The sequence below is a fragment of the Anomaloglossus baeobatrachus genome, chromosome 8, assembly GCF_048569485.1.
Source record: "Anomaloglossus baeobatrachus isolate aAnoBae1 chromosome 8, aAnoBae1.hap1, whole genome shotgun sequence".
NCBI lineage: Eukaryota > Metazoa > Chordata > Amphibia > Anura > Aromobatidae > Anomaloglossus > Anomaloglossus baeobatrachus.
The window spans coordinates 184,583,725-184,600,711 of NC_134360.1; the positions used below are offsets into that span (position 1 = coordinate 184,583,725).

Genomic DNA, 16,987 nt, shown 5'->3' on the forward strand with positions numbered 1-16,987 from the left:
TGTGTACCTTACATGACTTCCTGCTTTTTGACCTCCGACTCGTATTCTGACCTCGGCTCCGCTTTCTCCCTGTGTACCATACGTTCCCTCCTGGCTTCTGACCTCCGGTTCATACCCTGACCCCGGCTCCACTTTCTTCCCTCTGTACCATATGTGACTTCCTGGCTCTGACCTCTGGCTTATTTGACTACCCCTCCACTAGTTACATCTAGTGACACCTAGTGGTTGATCATCACATTACTTGTATTCTGAATACTTCAGCACATGTGCAAACCTAAAGCAGGCAATACAATCTAGGCTCAATACAAATTAAATGAAGCTTAGTTAAACCCGGCAATTTCAGTGGGACTGGTTGACCATCTGTTGGATGAGGACTCCTTAACTCTCCCCAACATATATGTCAGGGAAGTGAAGTATTGGGTGGTTGGAATTACAATGGCTCATCTTTTTATTTCCAAGTGAGGTAGGCTTCCACCAGAGATTTTTGGCAGTGACTTTCTTCTCTCTCCCTGTTGAAGACACATAAATGATTGGGTGAGCTGAGCGCCCATGTGTCTGGGTATGCTGAACATAATTTCATCTGAAAGTTATCTAATGTATATGGCCAGCTTAAAGAAATTGTCCAGTGAAAACAAGTTTTCCCCCACCTGTAGGAGGAGTGATAACTAGCTGTTAAGTGTGTGACCCACCATTGAGAACCTCACCAATCAACAGAATGGGGAACTTTTATTCTCAATAGGGTGCTTTAATCCTAAATGCCAAATGACTAAGTGGATGACATTCCAGCCCAATAGGGAATGAATGGAGCAGCAGTCGAGCATGTGCACCGCTCCATTTTTACAGGGATAAAATTGCCCCTTTTTGAGGATCAGTGCAGATCTGTGACATCCATGTCAGAACTCTGGCTGCCTGGCTACCTGGCACTAGGCTCGTGGCATTGCCACCATTGTTGCCACTGGGCAACACAAGCAATTATTAATGCAGTCCTAATACTGCTGACGCATGTGTCCAACCAGTTTTTTCTGTGTTTTTTCTGGGACCTTAATAGTTAATAGTAGTTAGTTTCTACTGGAGCCAGGTGCAGGAATCCTCCCTAGGTATACCTTCATCAGTCAGTTCCTGGCCGCCAGTTATAGCTATTGCTCTCCTGACTTAGTTGCATTCTAACTCTATGCTTACAGTGTGTATATGTTTTCTAACCTTGACCTGATTTCCGACTACCCATCTGCCTGACTACCCATCTGCCTGACTACCCATCTGCCTGACTACCCATCTGTTTGACTATCCATCTGCCTGACTACCCATCTGCCTGACTACCCATCTGCCTTACTATCCATCTGCCTGACTACCCATCTGCCTGACTACCCATCTGCCTTACTATCCATCTGCCTGACTATCCATCTACCTATCTATCCATTTGCCTGACTATCCATCTGCCTGACTATCCATTTGCCTGACTATCCATCTGCCTGACTATCCATCTGCCTGACTATCCATCTGCCTGACTTTCCGTCTGCCTGACTTTCCGTCTGCCTGACTGACTATCCGTCTGCCTGACTATCCGTCTGCCTGACTATCCGTCTGCTTGACTATCAGTCTGCCTGACTATCCGTCTGCCTGACTATCCGTCTGCCTGACTATCCGTCTGTCTGACTATCCGTCTGCTTGACTATCCCTCTGCCTGACTATCCCTCTGCCTGACTATCCCTCTGCCTGACTATCCCTCTGCCTGACTATCCATCTGCCTGACTATCCATCTGCCTGACTATCCATCTGACTGACTATCCATCTGCCTGACTATCCATCTGCCTGACTATCCATCTGCCTGACTATCCATCTGCCTGACTATCCATCTGCCTGACTATCCATCTGCCTGATTATCCATCTGCCTGCCTATCTATATGCTTGACTATCCATCTGCTTGACTATCCATCTGCTTGACTATCCCTCTACCTGACTATCCCTCTACCTGACTAACCCTCTACCTGACTATCCCTCTACCTGACTATCCCTCTACCTGACTAATCATATGCCTGACTATCCATCTCCCTGACTATCCATCTCCCTGACTATCCAACTGCCTGACTATCCATCTGCCTGACTATCCATCTGCCTGACTATCCATCTGCCTGACTATCCATGTGCCTGACTATCCCTCTACCTGACTATCCCTCTACCTGACTATCCCTCTACCTGATTATCCCTCTACCTGACTATCCCTCTACCTGACTATCCATCTCCCTGAATATCCATCTCCCTGACTATCCATCTGCCTGACTCTCCATTTGCCTGACTATCCATCTGCCTGACTATCCATCTGTCTGACTATCCATCTGCCTGACTATCCATCTGCCTGACTATCCCTCTACCTGACTATCCATCTGCCTGACTATCCTTCTGCCTGACTATCCATCTGCCTGACTATCCATCTGCCTGACTATCCCTCTACCTGACTATCCATCTGCCTGACTAGCCCTCTACCTGACTATCCATCTGCCTGACTATCCTTCTGCCTGACTATCCATCTGCCTGACTATCCATCTGCCTGACTATCCCTCTACCTGGCTATCCATCTGCCTGACTATCCTTCTGCCTGTCTTTGCTTTGCCAGCCAGTCCCACTAGCAAGTCTCTCTCATACTACTCCCATGACTGTATCTCAGTGGTCGGACCTGCACCAATTAGGTGGATAAGTGATACCTTTACCGACAACCCCGTTAAAATAGCCGTCTGACAAATTCTCAGCCCCCATTCACATACATGCAAGAATGTATATGTTCTGAACGGAAAGAGGAAAACAAGTTTGCGGTACACAGCTTTGGCTTACGTGACCTTATAGCAGGTGCCTGGCTAAGATAACACATTTTCCAACAACTTACTAGACAATTCTGTGTTAATAGAGTGTGCCGCATGATAAGGATCATCATCTGTTATCCATCAGCAGCTAGAAAGAATATCTCTGATTCTGGAGGATTAGCTGTATGATAAGGAGGTTTTCCCACATAGTTTATTTTAATAAATAGATCTTTGAATAATAATAAGTTCCACCATTGGATGTGTTTTAAAAAAATGTTCCTGTGCTGAGATAATCTTATATATGTGTCCCTGCTGTGTACTGTGTAATGGCTGTGTCTGATCGTACTGGGACATGGTCTGATCATACCACAGCTCCTGGGCAGGGGAGGAAGAGAAAAAATATACAGACATTACAGCACGGGATCGGAAATAATTCTTTCATTGAGGTAAAACATTTTTTAAAAAACAGGTAGGGAGATGTTTTACCTCACAGAAAGAATAAACTGTAATCCCATGCTGTAATGTCTGTATAATTTTTTTATTCCTCCCCTGCCCAGGAGCTGTGGTATGATCAGACCATGTCCCTGTACGGTCAGACACGGCCATTACACAGTACACAGCAGGGACACATCAAGATTATCTCAGCACATGAACATTGTCAATGGTGGAAATTATTATTATTATTCAAAGTTCTATTGATTAAAAATGAACTTTAAAATGAACTTTGTTTGTGGGAAAACCCCCTTAATAAGGATCCTAATTATTCTTTTGTGAATCATGTAATGCTTCTTTTCACCTGTAGTGGCGCTGTAGCAATATTGAAAACGGGTTGATAAATTCCTCCAGATTAAGATAAACTGTTTAAAGTGCCCAACCCTTTGTATAGAAATTAGCACCTGGCACTTTACCTTATTATAACTCATCTAAAAAGAGTTTCTTATCTCAAATTTATGAATAAATTCACAACCATATTTCATAACAATGACTATTGGTGCATATGATGTAAAAGCTCCTTTCTTTGTACTTTGTGATTAGCCAATATTTGCACATATACTTAGATTAAGTGACTGTGTTTCAGTCTCAACCACATACATAGCTGTTATCGGATCTCCTTCGTGACCTTTAATTCTTCTGTACTTTAACCCATACTACGGTATGTGACAGCGGGAGCACTGGTGAGCGGATACACTTATAAAACTAACAGATTTCTTCACACGTAGATATGTGATACACCATAAAATAATATAAATAGTCAAACATTGGGCAATTAAAATTCAGTATATATAATTGCAAAGGTACTGAAATTACATTTTTTTTTTCCATGAGTTTCTCTTTATGCACATAAAACTTAAAGTATAACCGTCATTTTAATTTTTATTTCCTAAATCAATAGTAATATATCTTATTGGACAAGTTTGCTTCTCTCGCTGCCAGAACTGATCAATCATTATCAATATTCAGTGTAGACTTTCCCATTACTGAGATAGGAGATGGCGGTTGGTGCTGATGAGATTCTATGAAGATAGAAGAGGGAGGAGGGGTCCGGGCTCTCTGTAGCTCCTCCCTCTGCCTCTAGCTTCTCCATCTGCCTTGAGCTAATCCCTCTGCCTCTTATCTTCTCCCTATTTAGCTCCTCCCTGTGTCTATAGCCCCTCCCTCTGCCTCTAGCTTCTCCCTATTTATATAGCCCCTCCCTCTTCCTATAGCTCCTCCCTCTTCCTTTAGCCCTTCCCTCTGCCTCTATTTCATCCCTCTGCCTTTAGCTGCTCCCTCTGCCTCTAGATCCCTTCTTCTGCCTCTAGCTCTTCCCTCTGCCTCTAGCTCCTCCCTCTGCATCTATCACCTCAATCTGCCTCTAGCTCATCCCTCTGCATCTATTACCTCAATCTGCCTCTAGCTCATCCCTCTGCCTTGAGCTAATCCCTCTGCCTCTTATCATCTCCCTCTTTAGCTCATCCTTCTGCCTATAGCTCCTCCCTATACATCTAGAGTCTCCCTTTGCCTCTAGCCCCTCCCTCTGTATATAGCTCCTCCCTATGCCTATAGCTCCTCCCTCTTCATTTAGTTCTTCCCTCTGCCTCTATCCCATCCCTCTGCCTCAAGCTCCTCCCACTGCCTCTAGATCTTCCCTCTGCCTCTACCTCCCCCCTCTGCTTCTAGCTCCTCCCTATGCCTCTAGCCCCTCCCTCTGCCTTTAGTTCCCTCTCTCTGCCTCTAGCTCCCCCTCTGCCTCTAGCACCTCTCTCTGCCTCTAATATAGCCCCTCCCTCCCTCTGCCTCTAGCTCCTCCCTCTGCCTCTAGCTCCTCCCTCTTCTTCCCTCCCTCTGTCTTTAGCTCCCTCCCTCTGCCTCTAGCTCCCTCCCTATGCCTGTAGTTCCTCCCTCTGCCTTTAACTCCTTTCTCCTCCCGACGTCATAGAATCTCATCAGCACCAACCGCCATCTCCTATCTCAGTAATGGGAAAGTCTTCACTGAATACAGATTTGACCTCAGAGCTGATAATGTTGATAGTGACTGATCAATTCTGGCAGAGAAAGAGCAGATTTGTCTGATAAGATTATTACAAAGTTGCTTATTTTCATGTTTACTATTGATTTATGAAATAAAAAGTAAAATGACAGTTATGCTTTAAAACACATTCCCCAGCTCTCCTGGAATGTCTTCGAAGCTCTTGAGAAAAGGCGACATCTGTGGGACACCGGGAAGACTTGGTGAATCTTTAGGGCACTGCCAAATCCTCCCAGAAGGCAGCAAGTGCAGGAGGTTACTTGTCATCAGGGTAGAAAAATGGGTCATAAAGGCCCATGGGAGGGATGTAAAATAATGGCGCATATCATAGGAAACCATATCTACAGTATCCGTGCACTGAGCTGTTTGGCTTTTCTGAGTTTGCACTGAGCCACTGTGCTGGGTTTGAACAGTTATGCTGTGCTGACAAATTCCCTTTAGTTGTTAGGGTCAGAAAAAGAAGAAATGGGAGCAGGACGGTCTTTCTTGGAGACATGTGCGGGGACTTATTTTTTGGTATATAAATATGGTATACACTGATTTTATTCCTTCTGTTTTACATGTTACTTGCTCTCTTTTTCCATAAGGCTGATATTATCATAGCGGATCCTTTTATTTCTGGAGATTTTCCTTACACTTTACAATATGGTGGCTGCGGAGAGAGAGGAAAATACATCCATCTGACACCAAACTTTATCTTGAATGACAAAATACTGCGGATATATGGACCCAGAGGTAAAGAAAACTTAATATATTATTACATTTTATTGCTTAATATTTGAGGTCTCTTGTGCTGAATGTGTCCTTGGATAGAGGGAGGTTTTTACATTAAGAGCTGTATATTTGCTTTCAGGACAAATTTTTTCTCTACGAGTTTATAGGGAACCTGTCACCAGATTTTTTTAGTTCTAAACCAAAACTAGCACCTCTAGTAGTACCTGTGCTACATTCTGTAAAGGCGCATGTTACCCCCTGACTTCCTCTGTAGACCCCACAAATTCCTTTATAAAATCTCCAGCCATGTATGCTAATTGTTGGGTCTGGTCCGATGGGCATCCTATTTTGCGGCTCTTGTCCCTCCTTTTCGCTGATCATTGCCTTCCTTTGATGATTGACATGGATGACACCTCCGGCACCATCCACATAGCTGGGCAATATCTCACACCTGTGCAGTCAGTGCCGGCTTGTGCAGGCGTAAGATTTTGCCCGGTTATGTGGATGACGTAGGTGACGTCAACCACCTCGCTGAGCAAACTCTCACATCTGCGCAGAGAACTCACCGGCTTGTGCAGTTGCACTGATGTTTATGGCTCTGCCCACAATAGGGCAGAGCGAAGTGCGCCTGCAGGAACTGACAATGTATCTGCATAGGTGCAAGATTTCACCCGGCTACATGGATGGTGCCGGAGGTATCATACACGTCAATCATCACAGGTGGATGGCGATCAAGACCAAAAGGAGGTACAAGAGCCCAACGAACCGGACCCAACAATTAGTATACATAGCAATTTGTTCTGCTCGAATTCACTGTTGAGGCTGACAGCTGCTAGTTTGCAGAACTGTAAAGGATTGGGAAAAGGTTAAAAAAGTCACCTTTCCTACTGCCTGCTGTCTGGTTTTCCATGTCTCTTCTTTCTGCCTTCCCCTGCTGTGACCATTCTCTTCACCCTGAGTCAGGTCTTCCAGAGAGATTGGTCCTTTGATGTCCCTCATGTCATAATGTTGTGACGTCCTGTCATGCATTGCGATGGCATGACACACAGTAATGTCAGAGGCTTCCTCGGTGCTAGGAGACCCAACATATAGTAAAGCAAGGTGGAGAGGAAGCACATTGTGGGGGGAAGGCAAAAAAAGAGGCAAAGTGGACCAGACGATGGGCTGCAGAGGCGGTGGGCATAGTGGGTGCTAAGGTAAATGTTTTTATTTTGTCTTGACTCCTACATTCTTTATGATTTGGGGTCTATAGAGACCCTAGAACTTGATACAAAGAAAACATGTAATTCACAACTTCTATGCAAATAGAATTTCCCTGTAAAATCCACAATTTTCTAAATTGAATCTTGTCAGATTCAATCATCTCCATGTACCGCCGTCAGTGGGGACCTTGTGTATAATGTATACTGTATGTGTAGGTTATATATAGATCTGTAGTGAGTGGCTTAAAACCAGCCTTTAACTGTCAACTGAGTGGGAGTGTCACATGAAGTCATACCACGGGAACGGATCCAAACTTACTCTCATTTCTTAAGCTCCACTGTTATCTGTCGTCAGCAGAAAGCGAACTGCATATACCACAGCTAGGAAAACAACAGGAAAGAGACGATAAAATGTGGTGTATTATTGAAATGTCTCCTAAGCACCCGGATATAGAAGATTAATTACTGAATGTTATGGGATTAACGGACTGAGAATTTACTGGGAATTCACGTGACTGGCACTGGGCACCACGTCATTACCTGCATTATACACACAGCCAGGAACCCAATGATAGAATAACCTGTATACATAGAAAATATCTGGAAGAGCACAAATACTGTAATTAGATAAGACAGAGGCAATGCTTACATCCTTTATTTTATTTATTTATTTTCAAAATAAATCGGTTATCAAGAAAACCTTTGTTTAAAAGAATCTTGAACTTTGGGCAAAGCCTACAATATTTTGTCAAACGCGTGTCTTAAAATGAAGCTTATCGAAAAGTTTCCTTCTGCTGGTGTTAGAGCAATAGCACCAATCTATCAGGGACCTGTCAGTGTGTTCAACTTTACTGCAGCGCCACCACAGGAGAGATACAGTATTACACAGTGCCCATTAAAGGGGTTGTCCCCTACTTTTACATTGATGGCCTATCCTTAAGGCTGCTTTACATGTGTCGATTTCTCATGCGATCGCATTTGCGATTGCACGCGCCCCCATCATTTGTGCGGCACAGGCAATTTGTTGCCCGTGCCGCACAATGTTGTATCCCCACGGCACACATACTTACCTTACAAACGACATCGCTGTGGGCGGCGAACATCCACTTCCTGAAGGGGGAGGGACATCCGGCGTCACAGCGACGTCACACAGCGGCCGGCAAATAGAAGCTGAGGGGCGGAGATGAGTGGGACGTAACATCCCACCCACCTCCTTCCTTCCGCATTGCCGGCGGCCGCAGGTAAGCTGTGTTCATCGTTCCCGGGGTGTCACACGGAGTGATGTGTGCTGCCTCGGGAACAATGAACAACCGGACGTTCGATTTTTAGAAAATGAGCGACGTGTCAACGATGAACGAGAAGGTGAGTATTTCTGCTCGTTCATAGCTGTCACACGCTACGATATCACTAACGATGCCGGATGTGCGTCACTTACGACGTGACCCCGCCGACATCTCGTTAGATATATCGTAGAGTGTAAAGCCCGCTTTAGGATAAGTGATCCATGTCTGATCAGCCGTAGTCTAACACCTGGTAACTACGCTGATTAGCTGTTCTCGGTGCCGGCGATGGCAGCAGGCAGCCGGAAATGCTCAGTTCCAAAGCTGCTCCATCTTCTAATAGTGGCTGCGGCCAGGGACTGCACATCCGCCTCTTAGTCAGATTAATAGGAGGCGGGTGTACAGTACCTGGCCATGGGCACTATCAGAAGAAGGAGCAGCTCCGGAACTGAGCATTTCCGGCTGCCTGCTGCCATCACCAGCACCGAGAACAGCTGATTAGCGGGGTTACCAGGTGTCAGACAGCGGCCTATCAGACATTGATGACCTATTTTAAGGATACACCATCAGTGTAAAAGTAGGGGACAACCCCTTTAATGGGCACTGTGTAATACTTTATATCAGAAGACGGAGCCTCTCTGGAACTGAGAATTTCCGGTTGCGGCTGCCGACATTGAGAACAGCTGATCGGCGGGGTGCAGAGTGTTGGACCCCAGACATTGATGACCTATTCGAATGATAGGCCATCAGTGTAAAAGTACTAGACAACACCTTTTAAAATCAAGGGCTTTCTGTACAGTGAAGAACAGGACAGGTCCTCCCAGGTGCTCTGTGTAACCATTATGCATTCTGGCCAAGAGATGAGGATCCTGAGCACTTCACCCCTCTATTAACTCAGAGTTTCCTAATAGGATGTATAAAAATTGGTTTTCTAAAGTAAACAACCTTGTTAGAAATGCTCCTTCTTCTGTATAGACAGATTTAAGATCCCTAATATATGTGCATTATTTTAACAGGTAGAGTATTCGTCCATGAATGGGCTCATCTCAGGTGGGGAGTCTTCGATGAGTACAATGATGACATTCCTTTCTACATCAGTGCACGGGGCAATGTTGAAGCAACAAGGTGATTATATTGAATATTACATTTTAACTTCTGTAAAGCATACTACATGAGGATGGCTTTTGAAGGTAGAACTACAAAAACATTCAATCTGTAATTTGGACCAAACAGTATTTTCAAAAGTCAGTTACTTCCATGTCTGTGCTCAATCCTGCGGGGTGGACCTGTGCTGTGGATGATGCTGAGTGACGCTGAAGCAGTTCTGTTTTCTAGATTTTTACCGGCAGAAAACTTGGGGTAATTCCTGCATCGTTTCCTTATTTACTCTTGGATGAGAGTACGCACAATATAAACTCCTAGCTTTCTGTTTCATTTCTTTGACATAGTCTACTATTTTTGTCCTTGACCTCGGCTCTTAATTCAACTACCTGCCTGCCTTACAATTTTGCTCTTGTTTCTGACCTCTTGGTAATAACTCGTCAATCTAAACATCCTCTGACAGCCCGCTTCACCAGCCAGCAGCAACCCTCTGAACTCAACTTAGGGGACCTGCATAAATCCAAATGCCGGTATAGGGGTTAACGGGTGAATTCCAGGGATTCCCTGTCACCTGCCAGATGGAGTGGCCTGCTCAAAACTGTCCTTGAGGGCTACCAGCATTCCACACAAACAGGCAGTCATTTTATATATATATATATATGTCTATATACATATATATATATATATATATCTATCTATATATACATATATATATATATATATATATATATATATATATATGTATATATAGATATATATATATATATATATATATATATATATATATACAATTATAGTGGGTACAGAAAGTATTCAGACCCCTTAACATTTTTTACTCTTTGTTTCATTGCAGCCATTTGGTAAGTTCAGAAAAGTTATTTCTTTTTCTCATTAATGTACACTCTGCACCCCATCTTGACAGAAAAAAAACAGAAATGTAGAAATTTTTGCAAAATTATAAAACAAAAACTGAAATCTCACATGGTCATAAGTATTCAGACCCTTTGCTCAGACACTCATATTTAAGTCACATGCTGTCCATTTCCTTGTGATCCTCCTTGAGGCCTGAAACACACATCCGTGAAACACGTGCGTGTTTGGTCCGTTTCCGTGTATACTGGAGACACGGCCAAACGTGCACCAATGTTATTGTATGATAAAAGCTCCACGTGCGTTTTTGATGCATGTCCGTTTGTCCGTGTCCGTGATCCGTACCTGTGTGCGTTTTGCACAGAAGCATGTCCGTTTTCTGCACGCAACACGCAGCACGGACCCAATGAAAGTCAATGGGTCTGTGCGCACATCCGAGCGACACGGACACATCTCTGTTTGCTCCCTGTGCGTTTTGTGCTTTTTTCATGTGATGTCGGTCTTTTTTCTTTTTCTGTTTCGTTCTCTCCCTCAGTCTGTCGGTCGGTCTCTCTGTTTTATCTGTCCCTCTCGCGGTCTGTCGGTCAGTTCCCCCCCTCTCTCATACTTACCGTTCCCCGATCTCCAGCGCGGCGCTGCACGGCTGTTATAAAAACTCCGTCGGCTTTTACTATTTTGAAAAAGCCGGCCGCCCATTAATCAATCTCGTATTCCCTGCTTTACCCGCCCACCGGCGCCTGTGATTGGTTGCAGGCACACACGCCCACCACGCTGAGTGACAGCTGTGTCACTGCACCCAATCACAGCAGCCGGTGGGCGTGTCTATACTGTGCAGTAAAATAAATAAATAAATAATTAATAAAACCGGCGTGCGGTCCCCCCCATTTTAATACCAGCCAGATAAAGCCATACGGCTGAAGGCTGGTATTCTCAGGATGGGGAGCTCCACGTTATGGGGAGCCCCCCAGCCTAACAATATCAGTCAGCAGCCGCCCAGAATTGCCGCATACATTATATGCGACAGTTCTGGGGCTGTACCCGGCTCTTCCCGATTTACCCTGGTGCGTTGGCAAATCGGGGTAATAAGGAGTTATTGGCAGCCCATAGCTGCCAATAAGTCCTAGATTAATCATGTCAGGCGTCTCCCCGAGATTCCTTCCATGATTAATCTGTAAATTACAGTTAAAAAACACACACACCTGAAAAAATAATTTATTAGAAATAAAAAACACTAACACATTCCCTCATCACCAATTTATTAACCCAGACAAAGCCCTCCATGTCCGGCGTAATCCACGGACCTCCAGCGTCGCATCCAGCTCTGCTGCATGCAGGTGACAGGAGCAGCAGAATATGTCAAATGAGGTGAGTAGCGCGATCAGCTGCTGTCAGTCAGGTAACTCGCGGCCACCGCTGGATCCAGCAGTGGCCGCGGGTAACCTCAGTGACAGCTCAGCTGATCGTGCTACTCACCTCAGTTGCTGCGTGGAGCTGACAGGAGCGGCGGTGTATTCTGCAGCTCCTGTCACCTGCATGCAGCAGAGCTGGATGCGACGCTGGAGGTCCGTGGATTACGCCGGACATGGAGGGCTTTGTCGGGGTTAATAAATTGGTGATGAGGGAATGTGTTAGTGTTTTTTATTTAATTATTTTTTCAGGTGTGTGTGTTTTTTAACTGTCACTTACAGATTAATCATGGAAGGAATCTCGGGGAGACGCCTGACATGATTAATCTAGGACTTATTGGCAGCTATGGGCTGCCAATAACTCCTTATTACCCCGATTTGCCAACGCACCAGGGAAAATCGGGAAGAGCCGGGTACAGCCCCAGAACTGTCGCATATAATATATACGGCAATTCTGGGTGGCTGCTGACTGATATTGTTAGGATGGGGGGCTCCCCATAACGTGGAGCTCCCCATCCTGAGAATACCAGCCTTCAGCCGTATGGCTTTATCTGGATGGTATTAAAATGGGGGGGGGACCGCACACCGGTTTTTTTAATTATTTATTTATTTATTTCTATACTCCATAGTGACACGCCCACCGGCTGCTGTGATTGGGTGCAGTGAGACACCTGTCACTCAGCGTGGGGGTGTGTCTCACTGCAACCAATCATAGGCGCCGGTGGGCGGGGAAAGCAGGGAATACGAGATTGTTTAATGAGCGGCCGGCTTTTTCAAATTAGAAAAAGCCGCCGGAGCACTGTGAACGCCGTGCAGCGCCGGTGATCGGGGATCGGTGAGTATGAGAGAGGGGGGGACACTTCAGTCACTCGGGGGATTAGTGGTCACCGGTGAATCCTTCACAGGTGACCGCTAATCAGTACACGGCACACAGACAGAGCCGCAGCATGACAATCAAGTCGGGTGAAGTTCACCCGAGTTCATTCTCATCCCGCTACTCTGTCTTCCGACATGTAGTAACGACATTTTGCATCACACACGTACATTTCACATGGACAACACAAACACATGTCAGTTATTTCACTCACGCACACACGGACATTCCACACGCACATACGGCTAGCATACGGGATACACACGCAGGCCACACATACCATAAAAACGGACCTAAAAAACGGAAAACGGACCCGAAAAACGGCCCATTTTACACGTGCGTGGTTTTCAAGGACGTGTGTTTTAGGCCTGAGATGGTTCTACTCATTGGAGTTCAGCTGTGTTTAATTAATCTGATAGGACTTGATTTGGAAAGCCACACACCTGTCTATATAAGACCTCACAGCTCCCAGTGCATGTCATACCAAATGAGAATCATGAGATCAAAGGAACTGCCCAAGGAGCTCAGAGACAGAATTGTGGCAAGGCACAGATCTGGCCAAGGTTACAAAATAATTTCTGCAGTACTCAAGGTTCCTAAGAGCACAGTGACCTCCATAATCCTTAAATGGAAGAAGTTTGGGACCACCAGCACTCTTCCTAGACCTGACCCTCCAGCCAAACTGAGCAATTGTAGGAGAAGAGCCTTGGTGAGAGAAATAAAGAAGAACCCCAAGATCACTGTGGCGGAGCTCCAGAGATGCAGCAGTGAGATGATAGAAAGTTCCACAAACTCAACAATCACTGCAGACCTCCACCAGTCGGGCCTTTATGGCAAAAAGTGGCCTTACGGAAGCCTCTCCTCACTGCAAGACATATGAAAGCTTGCATAGAGTTTGCAAAAAAACACATGAAAGACTCCCAGACTGAGAAGGTGTGATGGTGTGGGGGTGCTTTGCTGGTGACATTGTTGGGGATTTATTCAAAATTGAAGGCATACTGAACCAGCATGGCTACCACAGCATCTTGCAGCGGTATGCTATTCCATCCGGTTTGCGTTTAGTTGGACCATCATTTATTTTTCAACAGGACAATGACCCCAAACACACCTCCAGGCTGTGTAAGGGCTATTTGACTAAGAAGGAGAGCGATGGAGTGCTACGCCAGATGACCTGGCCCCCACAGTCACCAGACCTGAACCCAGTCGAGATGGTTTGGGGTGAGCTGGACCGCAGAGTGAAGGCAAAAGGGCCAACAAGTGGTAAGCATCTCTGGGACACCTTCAAGACTGTTGGAAGACCATTTCCGGTGACTACCTCTTGAAGCTCATGAAGAGAATGCCAAGAGTGTGCAAAGCAGTAATGAAAGCAAAAGGTGGCTACTTTGAAGAACCTAGAATATAAGACATATTTTCGGTTGTTTCACACTTTTTTGTTAAGTATTTCATTCCACATGTGTTAATTCATAGTTTTGATGCCTTCAATGTGAATTTACAATTTTCAGAGTCATGAAAATAAAGAAAACTCTTTGAATGAGAAGGTGTGTCCACACTTTTGGTCTGTACTGTATATAAAATATTACTTCGATCTACAGACCCAATTTATTGGAACTTTGACTGTGAATTTAATTTGCCATTCCTATGAGACTTTAGGCTTTGAATATACTGTATGTTGTAGTATATAGTATAGAAATGAAAGTGTGATTGGTTGCTTGATAATGGGGACCCCATAAACAACATATTATAAGCACTACATTATAATGGCATAGTCCCATAATTTAATGTGTACAGTCACCTAACACTGTAAATAGAGGACCAGTTATCAGTGGTGATTTCTCAAGAAAGTAGGGTTTGATTCTCATAAATCTCGGAGCATTTGATATAGGTTTAGGCTGTTAGAGACTGGATTTCCTCTTCGGTTGCTGTGAATAGGATTGTGCAAACGTCACTAATATGTTACAGTTCATTCAAGGTGAAGAGAAAATAATTAATTGATAAAAAGCCTCTGCTAATCCCTGTATGGGAAAATCCACCTCCGTTAACTTCCTTATAGCATATTGTAAGAAAACGAATCTCAAAGTAAACAATAGGGTTAGTTCTCAGCTTAATATACTGTATTGTCTCATTTTATATACTAAGATTGCACCAATCATATGCTCATATGAAATATTAGACATACTATATAGATTGCCATTGTATTTATTAGTTATTTCATTGCTGGAAGACTCATCTACTGTTTAACATCTGATAATTAAAACTGAATTGAATTGAAAATTACAATTAAAAATATAATTGAAGGTGCACGGGCCAAGCTGCCAATCAAGTTCGGCCATGTTAACATATAATGCACTCAGAGTACCCCAAATTATTGTGCTTTAGGCCTACACTAGGTTGATATACATCCAAAAAAGGGCCTGCTTATCTCTTCAAAGTCAGCCAGCCCCCTTCACTCACTGCTCTGGACATGTTAAAGTCAGCCATCTCATTTAATTCACTGTCAAATAAAAGTTACTCAGCCCCCTATATTCACTCCTTCGATCATATAAAGGTCAGATAGCCCCATTCACTTATTGCTCCGGTCACATGAAAGTATTTTGGCCCCCTTTACTTATTGCTGTGGTCAAGTGCCAGTCAGTCAGCCCCCTTCTCTCATTGATGAAATCAGGTGTAAATCACCCCTTCACACGTTGCTGTGGTCTGTTGAAAATCAAACAGCCCCCTTTATTGACTGCGCATGTGATGAAAAGGTAAGCCAGCCCCCTTCACTCGCTGCTCCGGTAGAGTGGAAGTTAGCTGGTTCTCTTCACTTTTTGCTCTGATCATGGGAGTGTATTGTCAGGCTGAGCCAGCAGGGGCCCATCAGAAACATTGACTCTGGGGGCCTACTGATCAACTACATGCAAATATTACATACACAAATGTACCTATGCTTCTATATAATAATATACTGGGTAGTTTGTAAAATGAATGATGAGATGCCTCCTTTATCTCTATATAATGAAACAAGTGTATTGTACCAGCAACTGATTGTGTTGAGGGGGCAAGTGACAAACTACTGCAAAGGGGCCCACCAGGGGATTCTCCTGCTCTCCTGTTGGCCAGTCCGAGCCTGTGTGTGTGTGTGTGTCATCCAGCCCCCTTCACTTACTGCTCCGGTCAAGTAGAAGTTAGCTGGTTCTCATGACTCATTACTCTGATCATGGGAGTGTATTGTCAGACTGAGGCAGCAAGAGCCCAGCAGAAACAATGACTCTGGGGACCTACTGACCAATTACATGCTAATACTACATTCACAAATTTACCTATGCTTCTATATAATAATATACTGTGTAGTTTGTAAAATGAATGATGAGATGCCTCCTTTATAACTATAAACAAGTGTATTGTACCAACTACCGGTTATGTTGAGGCGGCAGGGGTAAGTTACATAATACTGCAAAGGGGCCCACCAGGGGATTCTCCTGCTCTCCTGTTGGCCAGTCCAAGCCAGTGTGAGTGTTACCCGGCCCTCTTCACTTATTGCTCCAGTCATGTGCCAACATAGGAAACAGGCAGCGCAAGGGGTCAAGCTCCGACCAGCAGATCATGGCACTTGTGCTTATTGAAATGTATTAATAAAGGATGTCACTTACAATTCAAAGTCCATTTAGCGCAATTATTCATTAGTTAGAAAACCCCTTTAATTAAACCGCACTTATCAAGCCTTAGCTATAGTCTCACTGCCACAGTATTTCTCAGCATGTATATATAGTCTTAAGCCTGCTTTACACCATACGATCCAGCATACGATATCGTATGCGATCGTACCCGCCCCCATCATATGTGCGGCACGTTCAATTTGTTGAACGTGTTGCTCAAATGAATAACCCCCGTCACACGTACTTACCCGTCCATACGACCTCGATGTGGGCGGCGAACGTCCACTTCCTGGAGTGGGAGGGCCGTTCGGCGTCACATCGACGTCACGCGGCAGCCGGCCAACAGAAGCGAGGGGCGGAGCTGAGCGGGACGTAAACATCCCGCCCACCTCCTTCCTTCCGCATTGCCAGCGGGAGCCGCGTGACGCAGGTAAGATCTGTTCATCGTTCCCGGGGTGTCACACACAGAGATGTGTGCTACCCCGGGTACGATGAACAACCTGACATTCAATTTTTAGGAAATGAACGACGTGCATGCGATGAACGTTTTACCGTTCAATTGCAATCGCACGTACCTGTCACACACTGCAATGTACCTTAC

At 44.8% G+C, this 16,987-nt stretch overlaps 1 protein-coding gene across 2 annotated transcripts in view; it reads left to right on the forward strand.

Annotated features, from left to right (window-relative positions):
* LOC142250156 (calcium-activated chloride channel regulator 1-like) overlaps positions 1–16,987 on the forward strand; it is a 51,651-nt gene that overhangs the window by 7,018 nt on the left and 27,646 nt on the right. For both annotated transcript variants that reach the window (XM_075322290.1, XM_075322291.1), the window contains exons 4-5: positions 5,892–6,039; positions 9,517–9,625. In XM_075322290.1, coding sequence (XP_075178405.1) covers positions 5,892–6,039; positions 9,517–9,625 — 257 coding nt within the window. The remainder of the gene's footprint in view (positions 1–5,891; positions 6,040–9,516; positions 9,626–16,987) is intronic.